This window comes from Loxodonta africana, chromosome 14, assembly GCF_030014295.1.
Source record: "Loxodonta africana isolate mLoxAfr1 chromosome 14, mLoxAfr1.hap2, whole genome shotgun sequence".
Taxonomy (NCBI): domain Eukaryota; kingdom Metazoa; phylum Chordata; class Mammalia; order Proboscidea; family Elephantidae; genus Loxodonta; species Loxodonta africana.
The window spans coordinates 87,037,696-87,055,837 of NC_087355.1; the positions used below are offsets into that span (position 1 = coordinate 87,037,696).

Here is an 18,142-nt window from a genome sequence, read left to right on the forward strand (position 1 = left end):
GTCCATGGTATATTCAATACTCTTCCCCAACACCACAATTCAAAGGCATCACTTATTCTTCGGTCTTCCTTATTCATTGCCCAGCTTTCACATGCATATGATGCGATTGAAAATACCATGGCCTGGGTCAGGCGCATCTTAGTCTTTAAGGTGACATCTTTGCTCTTCAACACTTTAGAGAGGTCCTTCGCAGCAGATTTACCCAATGCAATACGTCTTTTGATTTCTTGACTGCTGCTTCCACAGCTTTTGATTGTGGATACAAGTAAAATGTAATCCTTGACAACTTCAATCTTTTCTCCATTTACCGTGATGTTGCTCGTTGGTCCAGTTGTGAGGATATTTTTTTCTTTATGTTGAGGTGCAATCCATACTGAAGGCTGTGGTCTTTGATCTTTGATATCTCTTAAAGTAGTATAAATAGTACATCCACTGATATTTACATATGTGGGTCAACATTGGATAGGCAAGTAAATAGCCAAGTTTTAGACTTTGGTTTATGTTATGGATTGAACTGTGCCCCACAAAAAATATGTGTCAACTTGGTTAGACCATGATTCTTAGTATTGTGTGGTTTTCCTCCATTTTGTGATTGATATAATTTTCCTGTATGTTGTAAATCTTAATCTCTGCCTGTGGTTAAAGGGGCAAGATTGGACTATGCTGAAGAGGATTAGGGTGGGATGTAACACCCTTGGTCAGGTCGCATCCCTAATCCAAAGTAAAAGGAGTTTCCCTGGGGTGTGGCCTGCACCACCTTTTATCTTACAAGAGACAAATGGAAAAGGAATTGAGCAGAGAGTTGGGGACCTCATACCACCAAGAAAGAAGCACTGGGAGCAGAGCATGTCCTTTGGACCCTGGGTTCCTGGACAGAGAAGATCCTAGTCCAGGGGAAGATGGATGACAAGGACCTTCCTCCACAGTTGGCAGAGAAAACCTTTCCCTGGAGTTGAAACCCTGAATTTGGACTTCTAGCCTACTAGACTGTGACAGAATAAATTTCTCTTTGTTGAAGCTAACTACTTGTGATATTTCTGTTATAGCAGCACTAGATGACTAAAACAATTTAAAATCAAGTCCACTGTGGGGTCTTCCCCTACATTTCTGGGCCTCTGTTCTCTCACGGTAAAATGAGGGCGTTTAAAAGAATCAGTCTATGGTTCCAGTGACTTTCTCAAATTGTGTAACATCTAAGATTTGTCTCAATGATGTTCTTTCAGAATGAGTTGAAAGGCATCACACCACCTGAGCATTGCTGCTTTCTTGATTATTCCAATGAATGCCCCCAAATTATACTGTGACCCTTGACCCTACCCTCTAACCTCTCCTTTCATCATGCTAAGCAATGAAAACTCATCTGCTTCCCAAATCTGAGGACAAAAAGCAACCTATAAATGAGATGAAAGTTTGAAATGTATAATGAATACACATGTGAACACACAATGAATGGTAGCAGGAAGTAGTCTGACGTGAAACAAACCACTTATTTCAGAATTCAGCATCCGCTGTCAGAGAACTGCAAAGGTCTATTAAAATCCTGACGCCAGCCTGTGCAAGTATCATGAGTCTCCAAGTTTAAGAGCTATTTTAAAAAATAACAATATAAATCTCAACTCTAAAAATACTTAGAAGGAGAGAGAATAATTAGCTCAGCTAGAGCTGAAGCCCAGTGAGAGTCTGGAAGGTATTAAGGCCCTCCCGTCCCCATTCCTAAACTGAGATTTTCCAGCATGCAGGGTCTATTTATTATTTATAATGTATACCTGTCTGCTTCTATGAAGAGTCAGCAGCAGCCTTTTCTTTTTCCTTTATTTTGAGCACAGGCTGCTAACCAGCCTGAGTCACACAGTGACCTTCACCTGAACACTCCAAGGAGACACCCCTCGTCCACGTGGTGCTTCTCTGGTCTCACCCATCTTACTTTAGCTGGATTCAGTCTTCTCGCAGCAACCTCCTCTCCCCACAGCTCTTCCCTAACCTGACATCTGATTTCTTTCCTGAAGGTCTGTCTAGCAACCTGAAAGAAAGTCACTCTGTGGTCCTCAGACGCAGGCTGTCTCACCCACCTTCCATCAAACCCAGAGCTCATCCTACCTCCTCGTTCCCTCTGCGTTACCTGAAAACCCAGGCTTCCCAGAGTGCTTAGGAAGGTTATTATGTTCACACGCGTTTCCGTAGCACTCCACAATTTGCAAAGGATTTTCAGATACAGTTATTTTAGTTGAGATACAGAAATTCTAAGCAGCGTGTTTATTTATCTACACCTTGTTGGAAAATCTTCTAAAGTGGACGATGAGTATAAGACACAACTTTTATTTTATTTATTAAAGATCTAGTAATTTTTCAGGATTATTATGCTGATAAATAAGTAAAATGGCGTAGGGTTAAAAAGGAAGAAAAGAAAGGGAAGGAAAAGAAGTTGATAAGATAATATTTTGTATTTATCCATAGTCTTTCTTAGTCCAAAAAAGCATTTTAAGAAGCATAAGATTTTTTAAAGTTCTGGATATTATCTAAACATTTTTTGTTTGTTTATTTTTTATGATTTTTACTACTAAAAGTAGAAATAATAAAAATGCAAGGAATACCAAAAATTTCCTAAGTTGATTTCCTGATGCCTGGTGATATTCCTGGCATCTAATTTGAGTTTCAGGAACTCCCAGGATCCAGCACTCTCCTGAGCCTCCTAGACTTTTTGTGTGTGTGCAGTGGAAACATACACACCAAAACATTCACCAATTCAACAATTTCTACGTGTAAAATTTAGTGACATTGATTACATTCTTCATGTTGTGCAACCATTACCATTGCTCTTTCCAAGTCATTCCACCATCATTAGCCCTAAAGGTACCTAAGCAAAAACTCCACCTTCCCCCTCCTCCCACCCCCAGTATCCACTAATAATCTCTAGTTTCTACGTATACGCTTATTTCATATAAGTGAGATCATACGGCATTTGTCCTTTAGTGACTTATTTCACTCAGTATGTTTTCAAGATTCATCCATGTTGTGGCACCCATCAGGACTTCATTTCTCTTGATGGCTGAGTAATACTCCATTGTACGGCAGACCACATTGTATTCCCCCATCCATCTATTGACAGACACCTTTTGGCTCTTGTGAAAAGTACTGCAATCAGCATCGTCATTATCCCCAGCAAGTTTTCACCCCAGCCCATGGACTGACCAGTCAATGACATAACAGGGAGACCCTTGTGCTGGGAATGTATGAACCCCAATTATGAATCAAGGTGTGGGCAATTCCAGGCCCATTTATTTATGAATATTCCACTGACACATTTAAAAACATGTAGATCACGGCAGTATATTTTTCCATTTTTTTTTCCTTAATAGGAACGTATTCATTTAAATCCACGCCCCCTCAAAAAAAAAAAAAAAACCTGTGTCAACGAGTCGATTTCAACTCATAGTGACCCTATAGGGCAGAGTGGAACTTCCCCATAGGGTTTCCAAGAAGCGGCTCGTGGATTGGAACTTCCAACCTTTTTTGTTAGCAGCTAAGCTCCTGCTCTTAACCAGTGTGCCACCAGGGATCCTAAATCCACCTAATGGATTTAAGTCTGTACTGGATCCCAGAGCAGCTTCCTCCCCACACAAGGCTGGGTCCGTGGGCCCCCACACGAAGGCTTTGGGCTGAGCTTCTCTCCAGGCACATCTTCCCTGCAGCATCCTTATACTGCGTTTTGGCAGTCTCTGGCTTCCTCCCACTACCTCCTACCTTGTGCATAGATCCTATCTACCCCTGCTTGGCCTCCTCCTTGTGGCACCGAGGCAGGGGCCATCTGGTTGACCTAATTATTATAGGTTCTTTGAAAGCTATTGCATGGGTCTCCCTTAAGTCCACCCTCTGCGGGCAGTGGGTCAATCCCAACTCACCAGCTTTTGCACGTTGTTCCCAGAAATCCAGCCTGGGTCCCTCTCCCTGAGCCCTGGTTTGTTCAGGAGGGCAATTCACACACTTGCCCTTCCTGAGCCCAGACCCACCTACCACCTATCAGCTTACCTTCTCTCCTTGGGGCCCTGCCACACCGGGAGGCCCAGGTCTCCCCTAGAGGAAAGAAATGAACAGGGGGATAGTCAGTGGAGGCAATTGGAGAAGAAAGAGGTCAAGGAGTCAATGCAGCTATAGCCTGGCTTCCCCCGAAGGCACAGATCCCCTGGAACAGACTTTCCGGACTCTGCCTATTTCGTCTTCCTCGCACTAACCAAACTCCACCTCTCTGTCTTTTCCCTCTTTGGAGTCACACTGGTGCTTCTGTGTGGAAAAAGCAAATCTGAACCCAACTAAATGCCCCACAGCAGGAGAAGACCCCTCCATGATGCTTCTCAGGCCCTTGTGAGCTGCCTTCACACCATCAGTATTTTATCTATAGGATGGTTTATAGTTGTTTGCTTCTCTTTTGTGAAAAATGTAAGCACCATGTGGGAAGAGGCTTTGACTTTCCTGGTCACCACCCAGGGGGAGTTCCCAGTGAAGAGAGCCAGGCCTGGCACTGAAGTGGCACACTGTGGATATGTTTAAGCCGATTAATAAATGATGGTCCACTTACAGCATAGAATACAGAGCTGTCATTTGAGTTACATCTTTGGTGAATACCTAAAAAAATGGTTACAGGTTTATGATGTAATGTTGAGGGGAGGGGCTCAAGATACTAGAAAAAGTATGCTTCCAGTTTATGTGTATGCCTATCAGTAAGTGACAATAAATACAAATTCAGATATCATTTCTGGGCGATGGTGTTAAGTGTGACCTTAGATTAGTATAGTATAATGAAATTAATATTTACATGTGATTAGCTTATATTGAATATAATTTGTGTTTAGATTCATTATTTTATGTATTAGTTAATTTATATTGCTACTTATATAAACATATTGATTAACATAGTCATATAAACCAAAAATCAAACCTGTCACTGTCGAGTCAACTCCAGCTCCTAGCAATCCTATAGGACAGAGCAGAACTGCCCCATAGTATTCCCATAGAGCAGCTGGTGGAATCAAACTGCCAACCTTTTGGTTAGCAGCCTGGGCTGTTAACCATTGTGCAACCAGGTCTCCAACATATTCATATACCAAATTATATTGTGTAATATGGTATTGTCCTAATTGTCTTCATTGAAAATATATTATTTTAAGTTTTATTTAATCTTTATTTTTAAATATTTAAATTTAGTAATTTTCAAATAGATTATACATTCATATGGTTCAAAACGTAAAAGTTACCAAAGTTTCCTTCCCACTCCATCTCCCGGCCACTAAGAATCCTCTTCCAAGGACGCCAGAGTTATTCGTTTCTTGCTTATCCTTCTAAAGGAAGTCCATCCCTATATGAGGCACCGTTCTACGCTTAATTTTTCTTTTAACAATGTATCTTCTGGATCGTCCATGTCAGCAGACCAGGCATTTCTTCAGTATTTCTCACAGCTTCGCTTCACTTCATCTTGACTTATCCAACTGTTTTCTTATTGACAAGCATTTAGGTTGTTTCTAGTCTCTTACTATCATGGATAAGATGGCAATGAGTAACCTTGCACATTACATCATTTAGGTTGTCTCTAGTCTCTTACCATCACGGGTAAGATGGCAATGATCAACCTTTCACATTACATCATTTAGGTTGTCTCTTACTATCACAGATAAGATGGCGATGAGTAACCTTGCATGTTACATCATTTGGAACATGGGCGAGAGGTCCATGCCTTTACGTTCATACTAAAAATGTCACACTACTTAATGTAATGTGGCTGTAAAGCAGTGTGTTGCTGCACGGGCATTTTGGACTCAGGTGATCATATAGCTGGGGCCCTCACGTGGGCGGACTGGCCCTACAGAAGTCTGTGTCAGGACCCAGCTGCTCCTATCCTCCAGCAACACCCAGCCCACCAGCATTGATGCCACCTACCTGCAGTCCTGTCTCTCCTGGCTTCCCAGGGAATCCATCCAGGCCTCGCTCCCCCTGGCAAGAAGAAGAAATATGAAGAAATGAAGAACGGGCAAGTGATCCCAGGCAGCAGGCCGACTGGACACCCTGCAGCCACTGTCTGAAAAGGAAGGGTGAGCAAAGGCTCTTTGCTGAGCATGCTTAATGTCCACTCTGCCAGGTTCCTCTGGACACAGGAAAGTCAAAATATGTAATGTCCCTGGAGGGCACGGTGTGTTGGGGGTCAAAGAGCATAAGCCAAAGGCCAGAGAAATGCCCAGCTGGGTGTGCTGATGCTGGCACAGAATCTGGGTCTCCTGAGCCTTCTTTGGGTCCTTCTACTGCCCAGGGTCTGAGCAGCAGCCTGAGATCAGCACGGTGATCTGTCCCCTAGGTTCTTGGATGGCTGAGTTGCCCAGGATTTAGACCTCATGGACTCTAACCCCCTCATTTTACAGGTGAGGGAGCGACAACCTTTGAGTGTATACCTTGTTGAGGGTCCCACAGAAACCTGGACTACAACAAAGGGCTCCTGACTTCCAGGCCAGTGCCTTCTTCCTTGTTGCAGCAGGCTGCCCTGCTAAACATCACCCCAGTATTTGGCATTTCCACAGAGCTCAGTACAAAGGAAAAAGGGGTGACCAGATGCCATTTGACAAGTTCTACCCTGAAGTAGAGGACTCTACCTGTTGTTTAAGCCCCCACTTTCTCCATCAGGATCAGGGGAGCCTAGAGCCAAGATATCTCCCAGCTGCAACCCAGGGCAGCTGCAGGATGGACAGTGGACTTAACTGGACGTTGTGTCAGCAATGTATAACACTAGTGAGTGCAGGGGAATGGGGCCAAGTGGGCACAGCTGGAGGCTGACATCTGTGCACTTTCCTTAGCAGGGAGAAGAAAGAGGAAGAGAGGGAGAAAGAGGGGGAGGGTGCAGGACAGAGAGAAAGAGACAGAGAGAGAGAAGCCAGCAGTGTTTCCAGAAGTATCTCAAGCTGAAACACATATGGGAGCCAGACTGTGACATGAGGTGGAGTGGAAGCAACAGGGAGGGAGACTTCTGGTGGCACACTGGTTAAGCACTCGGCTGCTAACCAAAAGGTCAGCAGTTTGAAGCCACCAGGCACTCTGCTGGAGAAAGATATGGCAGTCTGATCCCATAGAGATTACAGCCTTGGAAACCTTATGGGGCAGTTCTACTTGTCCTACAGGGTCACTATGACTTAGAATCAACGTGACAGCAACAGGTTTGAGTATGACACCAACCAAGAGAGAGCACGCCTACCTAAAGGCTTTGAATTTCGTTTCGTTGTGTTGGCATTGAGTTTTACCGCTGCACTGGCCATAGATGCACAATGAGATCAGGGTTTGGACCGCTGACCACTGGTTTGGTGTCTGGCCTATGAGTGTGAGCGGGGCTCCCCCAAGGTGCAGAGGTGCAAGGAGGGGTGGCCAACCTCAGCACTCAGGCTCGGATGCTGAGTCTCCCACTCCCAAGCCATGTGATTTAGCATCACTTAGCATCTGTGTGACTCAGTTTCCCATCTCTAAAATTGGGATAATAAGAATACTTATCTCATAGGCTTGCAGCGAGGGTGAACTGAGCTCATATATGCAAAACGCTTAGAACAATGCCTGGAACGTGGACGGTGAATATTAAAAGTTGGCTAAATGAAAGCACTCAGCTGACAACCGGAAGATCAGTGGTTCGAACCCAGCAGCTGCCCCGCAGGAGAATGATATGTTAGTCTATTTCCGAGAAGATCTACAGCCTTGGAAGCCCTGAGAAGCAGTTCTACTCTGTCCTACAGGGTCGCTCTGAGTCAGAATCAACTTGACATCAAGGAATTTGTTTGTTTTTTAATGAAACAAAAAGGAGCCCTGGTGGCACAATGGTTAAGCACTCAGCAGCTAATCGAAAGGTTGGCGATTTGAGCCCACTAACCACTCCACAGGAAAAAGACCTGGCAATCTGCTCCTGTAAATCCTATGGGACAGTTTTACTCTGTCCTATAGGGTCGCTGTGAGTTGGAATCAACTCGACAACAGTGGGTTTGGAAGCAAAATGAAGAGTGGATGTGCAGAACAGAACGGGGAAAGGAGAGGAAAAGAAGGCAGTTGAAAGAGAGAAGCAAGGGAGGAATGTTGTGGGAGGGGAGGGGTGAGTGCGGCAGGAACAGGAGGGACAAGAGAAGAGCGATGAGCTGGAGTCAGGAGACCTGGTTCTAATCCAGAGTCAGCCCATGACAGAAATAACGAAAGACAAGAGAAAAGGTAGGTGTATCCCCAAAATATCACAGCATCTTTAAAATCACTTCTGATGCTCACAGCCTTTAATTGATAGTGTGTGTATCGGTGCACGCATGTGCTTGCATGTGTGTGCATGTGTGCTTGCATGTGTTGTGCATGTGTGCTTGCCTGTGTGTGCATGCACATGTGTGCATGTGTGTTTGTGCACATACATGTGCGTATGTGCATGTGCGTGCATGTGCAGGTGTGCATGTGTGCCTGTGTGTGTACACATGTGGGCTTATAGTAATTAAAGGGGAATATACCCTTTTTCTGAGTTACTTTTGTTCACTCTGTTTTTATTTGTTGGCTATTGGCAGTTTGTTCTAGCAAAAAGCCTAACAAACCAGTTGCCACCGAGATGACTCTGACTCATGGCCACCCCATGTGTGTCAGAGTAGAACCGTGCTCCATACCTGAGTACCTTCTGGACACTAGGTGCCAAACAAGGCACTATCTGATTGAAAAGCTACAACAATTGTTTCCATTTTTAGTAAAGAAAACGGAGTTTCAAAGAGTTGCTTAGATCATCCTGGTTCGCACAGTTCAAGAGGAAGACCTGGTACTCACTGTCCCAGACCTGACTCCCGAGCCCTTGGTTGGAGGCTGTCTATCTGCTGCAGTCCTGAACTCTGACTGTAGAGGGCTCTCGCATACCACTAAAAGCAGAAACATGCCCCTTACCCTTTAATCTGGGCTGCACTTATCTAGTTGATTCTGAAACTGCGATGTCGATACGCACATTTAAGGCAGCAGGGGGACGTGTGGTGTGTTTCTTCCCCTCCCCTCACACAGAATAAACAAAAACCAAACCCCTTGCTGTCAAGTCGATTTCAACTCATAGAGACGCTATAGCACAGAGTACAACTGCCCCATAGGGTTTCCAAGGAGCACCTGGTGAGTTTGAACTGCCAGCCTTTTGGTTAGCATCCATAGCTCTTAGCCACTACGCCACCAGGGTTTCCAGAATAAACAAACTTTTATTAAATTGGCAGAATATCTAACCATCACCAGGGCCGAAGAAACATTATTAAGTCAATGCCCCAGAAACTGGCTGTAGTCCCTCCTTTGTGCCATCCACGACCTTGGACAGCCTCTTTGGCCCTCTCAGCTTCTTCTGCGATGTCTCTGTCCCAGTCCTAGCCCAGCCTCATCCTGTCCTGCATAACCCCCCTGCAGCCTCCAACCTGCTCCCACTGCCCCACCTTTGCTCCAACCCGCTGCCCACCCCATTGCCAGATGGTCTCCCCATTATCCAGTTGGCATTCCTCCTGTTCCCAGTGTGTATTCAATAGGAGTAATTAAACTATTTTTCTCACCTTTCATTTGTTTGTTAGTTGTTCAGAATCTATGATATAATACAGGTAAAATGCCCGGTCTTTAGCAGAAGACAACCCATGGTAGGTATTACTACTACAACCCAACTCAAATGCTGCCTCCTCCATGAAGACTCCTATGATCTCCTGTCTCACCACTCCCATCCAGAAGTGATTTCTCCTTCTGGAATCCAGTTACCCTTCATCTCTCATGACATGCGTGCTTCCTGTGCCTAAACCCTCATGCCTCACCTCCTCTGTGCTGTGAGCCCTTACAGGCAGGCCCTCATCTGATTTCTCCTGCACCCAGGGCATTCTCATCCATGCTCATGGAATGGCCAAATGCATACATTGCACTCACTAGCTCCAATTCAATAATTCAATAGTTATTCCAGGAGCACAAACTGAGCACCTCCTGGGCTCCAGGCCACCTGACATGGCGCAGGAAAATGAAGATGAATTAAACCCGTTCTTTGCCCTCAGGGAGTTTATACCCACCCAGTTATGATACCGCAGTCACTTGCTGAAAACAGGAAATTAATAGAGAAAATCAATGAAACCAAAAGCTGATTCTTTGAAAAAAAAATCAGTAAAATTGACAAACTTCTACCCAGGCTAACCGGGGAAAAAAAGAGAGAAGACACGCATTACTATATTGAAACTGAAAAAGAGGCAGTCACGATTGATACCACGATCATTAAAAGGATATGGTTGGCAGTTCAAATCCGACAAGCGGTGCCATGAAAGAAAGGCCTGGTGACCTACTTCTGTAAGATACAGCCATTGAAAACCCTGTGGAGCGTGGTTCCACTCCGCAACACCATGAGTGGCCACGAGTCGGAACTGACTGGAATAATCCTAGCCCCCCAGACTTGATAACTTAGATGAAATGGACAAATTCCTTGTAAGGCAAAATCTACCAAAACTCACACAAAGAGGAACAGATCATCTGAACAGGCCTGTATCTATTGACAGAATTGGATCAACAGTTAGTAACCTTCCAAAACAGAAAGCACCAGGCCCAGAAGGTTTCCCTGGTGGATTCTACCAGACATTTAAAGAAAAAACGACAGCGATTCTCTACAGTCTCTCCCAGAATACAGAAGAGGAAACACTTCCAAACTCCTTCTATGAGGCCAGCATTACCTTGATACCAAACTCTCCCACAAGGCAAAATGTGCCCTCATGTGTGGTCTGAGGAGACCAGCCTCCTTGGAGGGGGTGAAGATGGGGGGAGTCTCAGGGGCTGTGAGTCACCCTGGCTGGCCGTTCCCTCTTGACACCTCCAGCCAATAATGTCTATGCCCAAGGAGCTCCACCCCATGGGCTGCCTCATCCTTCAAGTAGAGGCTTTAACTCTGTCCAATTCTAAGATCAGCTCATCCTGGACACATCACCAGGATGAGCATGCATCACCAGGATGAGCATCCGGGACCGTGGTGCCTGGGACGTCAAGGTGCTCTCAACCCCTAGATCCTCAGCATGGGAGCTCCCCAGCTGCCAGGATGGTCTGGGCCAGTGGTCACCTGCTCCATAAAAGTTTCCCAGTGAATGAGTGAATGTACCTCCATCCACCCAACACACAGTAGACAGTCAACACATACTATTATAGCAATGACAAGGGAAGACAGAAGAAGAGGTGATGTATTCAAATTGTGATGTTGGTGAAGAATATTGAATATACTGTGGACAGCCAGAAGAAACAAGTCAGTCTTAGAAGAAGTATAACCAGAATGCTCCTTAGAATCGAGGATGGGGAGACTTCAGCTCACTCACCTTGGATACGTCATCAGGAAAGACCAAATGCTAGGAAAGGACATCATGTTTGGTAAAGTAGAGGGTCAGCTAAAATGAGGGAAACTCAATGAGACGGACTGACACAAGAGCCATAATAATGGACTCAATCATACCAATGATCGTGACTGGCAATGTTTTGTTCTGTTATACTCAAGGTCACAATGAATGAGAGCTAACTCAACAGCAACTAACAAAAACCTAGAGGAAAACTCTGCTGGCCCTTCAAGAACAACACTAATTGAGGATGACTCTTGTTGACGACTTATTGTTATAAGGCAGAGCTGGAGGTCAAAATAGAAAAGCCCGGGTGCCCAGGAGGGCAGGATGGATTGGCGTTAAGCATTAGTGGAGTATCTCCAGGTGTCAGCTTTGTATTTGCTTTCATAACTCATCCGATTTGATCCCCATAGCCACTTCCTGAGATAGGTATTATCACCCCTAAATTTTAGATAAGGACCCAGAAGGTCAGAGAGGCTAAGGAGTTTGTCCGGGTCCCAGATCTAGTAATAGCAGAGCCAGATGACAATCTAGCTCTCCTGATCCCAAAGCTGGTGCTTTTACCATTTTACTAGGGCCACCTTGCCTGAGCTTCCATATTCCCAAGGCAAGGCAGACACCTGGAGAATCCTCCCAGGAGCCTCAGGACCTTTGAACATTCACAGTCACTCAAAGCTGTCAAGTGGACGGGGTTTTCTAGCTCAAGCTGGGGCCCACAGCATCCAATGTTTACACCATTAGTGATTCACCTGACAGTTTCCCAACCATCCCAGTGCAGTATCCTTGGACAGCCTGCTCAGGCATCACTGCCCCTCCACCACCAAGACCACCTCATGCCAACAGAGCTTCTGTCACCTTGCTGCTTCTGCAGTGGCATCTTCAGGAAAAACCTAAAGCCGGCGCTGTCTCCCCCTCACTGAGACCGCCCCTTTAGGAGGGCAGCGGCTCCCTCCTGGGGAGGCTCTGGAGTGCTGTCCCAGCTCCACACCAGCAAGGCCAGGCAGCTGTGTGGCCCGTCTTAGGGGGAGACAGAAACTCCATTCCTGCTGACATAAGAGAACCAGCAGAGGTTCCCGACAAAATAAACCATTCTAAGTACCTACTGGATGGAAGAACTAGAAGAGACCCAAAGGATCAAACAGTGCAGGTGCCCCGTTTGACAGAGGGGGGACAGAGGGCAGAGAAGAGGCCAGCTCCCCCAGTGACCTCCACACTCACAGGGAGCGGAAATCATGCTGGAAGCTGTGCGGCAGCGTCCACGGGTCAGGCTTCCTTCTCTCTGTATCTTTCTCTGTCTCTGTCTCTCCCCATTCCTTATGATACACAGGGCCCAGCCTTTTCTAAGAGCTTTATGAATATGTTGTTATTAGGTGCCCCCAAGGCAGCTCCAACTCATGGTAACCTCACACATAACAGAAACGGTTGCCTGGTCCTGGGCCATCTTCGTGATTGTTGGTATGTCAATCCAGCTCATGGAGGGTTTCTCTCACTTTCACTGGCCCTCCACTTTTCCAACCATGATGATGCCCCTCTCCAGTGATCTGTCCCTATTGATGATACGTCCAAAGTAAGCAAGTCAAGTGTCGAAAGATTTTCTATCATCCATAGGATTTTCATTGGCTAATTTTCAGAAGTAGATTGCCAGGCCATTCTTTCCAGTCTGCCTTAGTCTGGAAGCTCTACTGAAACCTGCCCACCACGGGTGACCCTGCTGGTATTTGAAATACCACTGTCACAGCCTCCAGTATCACAGCAACATGCAAGCCACCACAGTATGACTGACAAAACGAGTTAAATAAAAACTAATTTAATCGTCATAGTAATCTCATATGATAGATAAAATTAGTCTACTCATTGAGGTAATCTGAGACTCAGCAGTGAAATAACTCTTCAAAGGTCACACCACTTTTAACTCAGTACTGAAGTCACTCTTGAGGTTCACCCTTCAGCCAAAGATTAGACAGGTCTATAGGGCCAACAATAACACACATGAGGGACATGCTTCATGTATACAAGACTAATGGGCACACCAGCCCAAAAGCAAAGATGAGAAGGCAGGAAGGGACAGAGAAACTGGACGAACGGAAACAGGAAACCTGGGGTGGAGAAGGGGAGAGAGTGTTGACACGTTGTGGGGTTGGCAACCTATGTCACAAAAAAGTTTGTGTATTAACTATTTAATAAGAAGCTAATTTGCTATGTAAACTTTCACTTAATCATGATTTAAAAGAAAAAAGGTCACACCACCAGCAAAACCCAGAGCTGGGATCAGACACCACAGTCTGGCTCTCAGATCACTGCACAGCTTCTGCTCACCATGAGGATGTAGCTAAGGGCAGGTGGGAGTCCACAGCTAGGAGAGACTCAGAGGCCAATGGGGCCCCAGTTAATCTCCTCCCTGGACCCCACACCTGGAGGTGGCCCTCCACTTCCTGAGCTTCCCGGAAAGGTGGCACCTGATGAGGAATGGCTGAGGGCTGTTGGGAACCCAGGGACACATCTGACTTAACCACGTTTCTGACAGCACGTCAGACTTGGTGCACTGGGGAGGGGAAGCTCGGCCAGGATGAGGAGTTTGGAGCAGTTGCTCTCCTTGTAATGGGCCACAGGCATTGGGAAACACATTGCCTCTGGGCCTCGGTTTCCCCATCTGTACAATAAGGAGGGTTCTCCACTCCAGATTTGATAATTTAGGATTCCGATTGGAACATAATTTTTCTTGGCTGGACAAGAGTCTTAACACAAGACTCCAGAAGCTTGCTGGGGAAATTGTCCAACGCCACGTTGGAAAGGGCCGTTGCTTCAATACAGTGCTTTTTCAAGAAAAAACTGGATGTGTACAGACTGCATTTGTCCTGGAACAGGAGTGGGGAAAGGAAATTGATGGTTGTGGATATGTTGGTTGTGCACTGGACACTTTGCTTCTGTTATTTTATCCCAGCTTCCAACAAGTCTTGGAGGAAGACATTACTCTTTCCATTCTGTAGATGAGGAAACTGAGGCTTTCGTAGTTCAAGGGTCCGTCCAAGTTTTTAAGCTTCAGAGCCGGCTCTCACAAGGGACACTGCAGCCATGGGCCCTTGTGTGGGGAGCCACCTTCCCAGAGAGACCAGAGCTTCTGGGAGTCAGGGCTGGCCCCTGAGGTACCAAATCGGTACTAGACCTGGGACTGATGACCAGGGTTCTGGGGAGTTTCCTGGGGACGTGGCACCCTCTCCAAATACAGTCTTCTCTTGTCTCAGTTGGCTTTCTCTCTGCATACTACAAGCTTATTTTGGTTCCTGTCGGTCAGAGTGCTTCAGAGAAAAAAAAAAGAAATACAGAACCAATAGTAATTGCTGTGTGCCGTTGAGTTAATTCCAACTCATAGAGACCTTATGTGACAGAGTAGAACGGCCCCACAGGATTTCCAAGGCCGTAATCTTTACAGAAGCAGACTGCCACATCTTTCTCCTGCAGAGCAGCTGCTGAGTTCCAACTGCCAACCTTTCAGTTAGCAGCCAAGGGCTTAACCATTGTACCACCAGGCCTCTTATACATTTGGCTCACACGATTGTCGGGGCTGGCCAGTCCAAAATCTGTAAGGCAGGCCAGTAAGCTGTAAACTTGGCAAGAGGTGACACTGTAGTCTTGAGGCAGAATTTCTCCTTCTTTGAAAAATCTCTGATTTTGCTTTTAAGGCTTTCCAACTGATTAGATAAGGCCCACCCCCATTATGAAGGGTAATCCGCTTTACCTAAAGTCAACTGATTGTAGGTGTTAACCACATCTACTGAATACATCACAGCAACACCGAGACTAGTGTTTGATTAAATAACTGGCCTGGCCACATTGACACATGAAACTAACATCACAGGTCCCACACCTTCGATTCTCCAGTTACCCTTCTTACAACAAAGACATCTTCTATTCATTCTTTATTAGGCAAATGCTTATGAGAGCCATCTACGTTCCTGGCTCTACATAAACACTGTACACCTCACACAGATACCTATATACACTGCAGAGCTGGGTGTCTAAACATCTGTCTGTCCACTAAGCTCCTGGGACCCTGAAGGCAGGGACCAAGCTTCAGACACCTCTGGGCCTATAGCATTTGGCACAGGGCCTGGCACACAGCAGGCATTCAGCAACAGCTTGGGGGAAGACCAAAATGCCTAAGAGCCTATTCTGAACATCAGACCATGAGATGAGCCTGTACCTCTGGCCAAACCCCTTAGGTGACTTAGTACCTGACCTCCACACTCCTAGGCCTTCTTCAGGAATCACTGCTGAGCTTATCACACTGTGGACGCTGAGCCTCAGCTCTCCTCTTGCTGTTCCACAGTCCAGGTCTGCAACGGGAGCAGGTCCCGAAGCCCTCCTGCTTCCTCTCAGGAGTTCAAATCAGAGCCTGACTCTGCCCACCATAGCAGCTCATGGTGTTGCCATCAAGCCCCTGCCTTGGGCCTGAGTCCTCAGTTACTCCAAAGGCCACTTCCAGGTCTCCACAATGCCAAGACTAGGAGCACAGGGCTCTTGAGATGAGACCTAAGTGGTAAACTCATATATGGAGCCATGTCCAAACTCTCCAAAGAACCAAGAAATGCTAGTCCTAACCACCCCGGGGTAAAGCCTGTTTGCTTACTAAAATTACAGTGATTAAAATTTAATATGCAAACAAACAATACCCATGCTTTGGAGCCTGGATTGGGATAAAACTCTAGCCTCTGCTTCCCTTAATTATAAGGAATCTTTTGGCAAGCAATATGGCAATATGCTTCCAGAGCCAGAGAAAGGCTCATTTTCTTGGACCAGTAATTTCACTTCTGGGAAACCAGCCTAAGGAAATAAACCTAAATCTGAAACAAAACAAAACTATAGGTTTAAAAATGTTCACTGAAGCATTATTTTTAATAGTGTGAATAACTGGAAACAGCCCTAAATAATCAAGAGCAGAGGGATGGGGACATAAATTATGGTTTATTCAGTCAGTGGAATGTTGTGCTGTCATTTTAAATAGGTTATAAAAACGCTATGGCAGCATGGAGAAAATGCTGGACCCCAGGAGAACAAACAGGGCACTGAACTGAATATACCCTGTGTGATGGCAAAAATAAATCAGATGCATCAGAGAAAGGCGGCTTTAGGGTGGTGGGGTTACAGGCTATTTTTCACTGTTTTCCAAGTACATAGAAACACAATTATATCACTCATTAATGAAAAAAATCCTCATAAAGCTAGAGAAATGTGTACTGGAGAAAAACAGAATGGGGTTGGCTCTGAGAAGTTGTCTGGAACATGGTTTAGAGCAGGAGGCTAAGTCCGGTTCTTGGAACACTTGACCTCGCACCTTAAGGAACTCAGTTAATGGGCCTGGGGAGGCAGACGTGGTGGGGTTTTCAGTCTTTGGTTCCCATCGAGTTGAGCTTTGAGCATTTGCTGCCATTGGCATCTGTGGAAGAATCTGAGCTGAGAACCAACTTGTTATAAACTGGTAACATAGTTGTGAAGGACCTTTGCCTACTCAAACACTCCAGCAGCCATGGCAATCCACAGTTAAGAACGTAAGCTTGGCCAGCGCACCACCCTTGGTAAACGAAGCTCAGCAGTAGCTCACAACGCCACAGGTAAGCGGACCCTCCTCTTGTTTGAGGGCAGGAAGTGTCTCCATGGAGCCCCTCTTGTTTGAGAGTCGGGGAAGCTGAGGAGCGGAGAGGTTATGGAACTTGCCCAAGTCAGATGCGAGTCCACAGTAGCAACTGGGATATTTTGAGTCCCAATCCAGGGGTCTTTCAAACCCTCTTCCTTTGGTCTGGAAACACTAAGCACTGCCCTGTGGAGAGGACTTCAGTATCCTTCAGGTAAGAGGCGACGGCCTTCCAGGCACAGAACTCACATTTAAGATGGGAAGCTAACATCCTGTCTGTACCAGTCCCCCCTGCCCATACATGCACATGCCTGCACACACACATACATATACCTGCACACATCTGTGCACACCTGCATGCACCTTGCACACATTCACACCTGAATATACCTGCACACCCTGTGCACACCTGTGCACACCTGCATGCACCTTGCACACATATATACCTACGTATACCTGCACACACACAAACACCTGCACACATACACCCATCTGCACACCTGCACACACACATCTGCATGTGCTTACACACATATGCACACACACCTGCACACACACAACACATACTTGCACCCACACCCACACAACATATGCCATATGTTTATGCCTCAAATAATACGCACCTACTTTTTTTTTTTTTTACTACATCTGCTTGCCAACCATGCCCTCCCCCCACAACATATTTTTGTAGTGCGGTGATGCCAATTTTTTGTACACATTGCTATAAAAAATTAGCCTAGCGCATTTACAAAAATACCTTGTGGGAAGAGGACATGGTTGACAAAGGTAGAAGGAATGCGTTATTTGCATAAAAATACAGTACCTACCTGCGCAGGCACACCTGGACAAAAACATACCTGGACACACCTGTGCACACACTTCCACATGCACACCCACCTGCACACACCTGTGCACACACCTGCGCACACCTGCGCACACCTGTGCACACACCTGCACACACACACACACACACTCATGCACCTGCACCCACACAGCATGTACTGACTGAAAAAAAAAAAAAGCAGACTATAAATACCTTTTCTCCTCTGGCACCCTTTTCACCTAGTTCTCCTTGGAGACCCTGGGGAAAAAAGAAGAGCTGTGACAACATCCCAGCCAGGCCTTTCTGTTCTTACCATCCGAGGGCCCGTGGAGAGACTGCCTGGTCACC

General features: G+C 46.0%; 1 protein-coding gene across 1 annotated transcript in view; it reads right to left on the bottom strand.

Annotated features, from left to right (window-relative positions):
- Positions 1–18,142, bottom strand: part of COL22A1 (collagen type XXII alpha 1 chain) — a 301,234-nt gene that overhangs the window by 171,425 nt on the left and 111,667 nt on the right. Inside the window, exons 16-18 of the mRNA XM_064268112.1 lie at positions 18,008–18,052; positions 5,929–5,982; positions 4,027–4,071 (exon numbers count right to left, since the gene is read on the bottom strand). Of these exons, the coding sequence (XP_064124182.1) occupies positions 4,027–4,071; positions 5,929–5,982; positions 18,008–18,052 (144 nt within the window). The remainder of the gene's footprint in view (positions 1–4,026; positions 4,072–5,928; positions 5,983–18,007; positions 18,053–18,142) is intronic.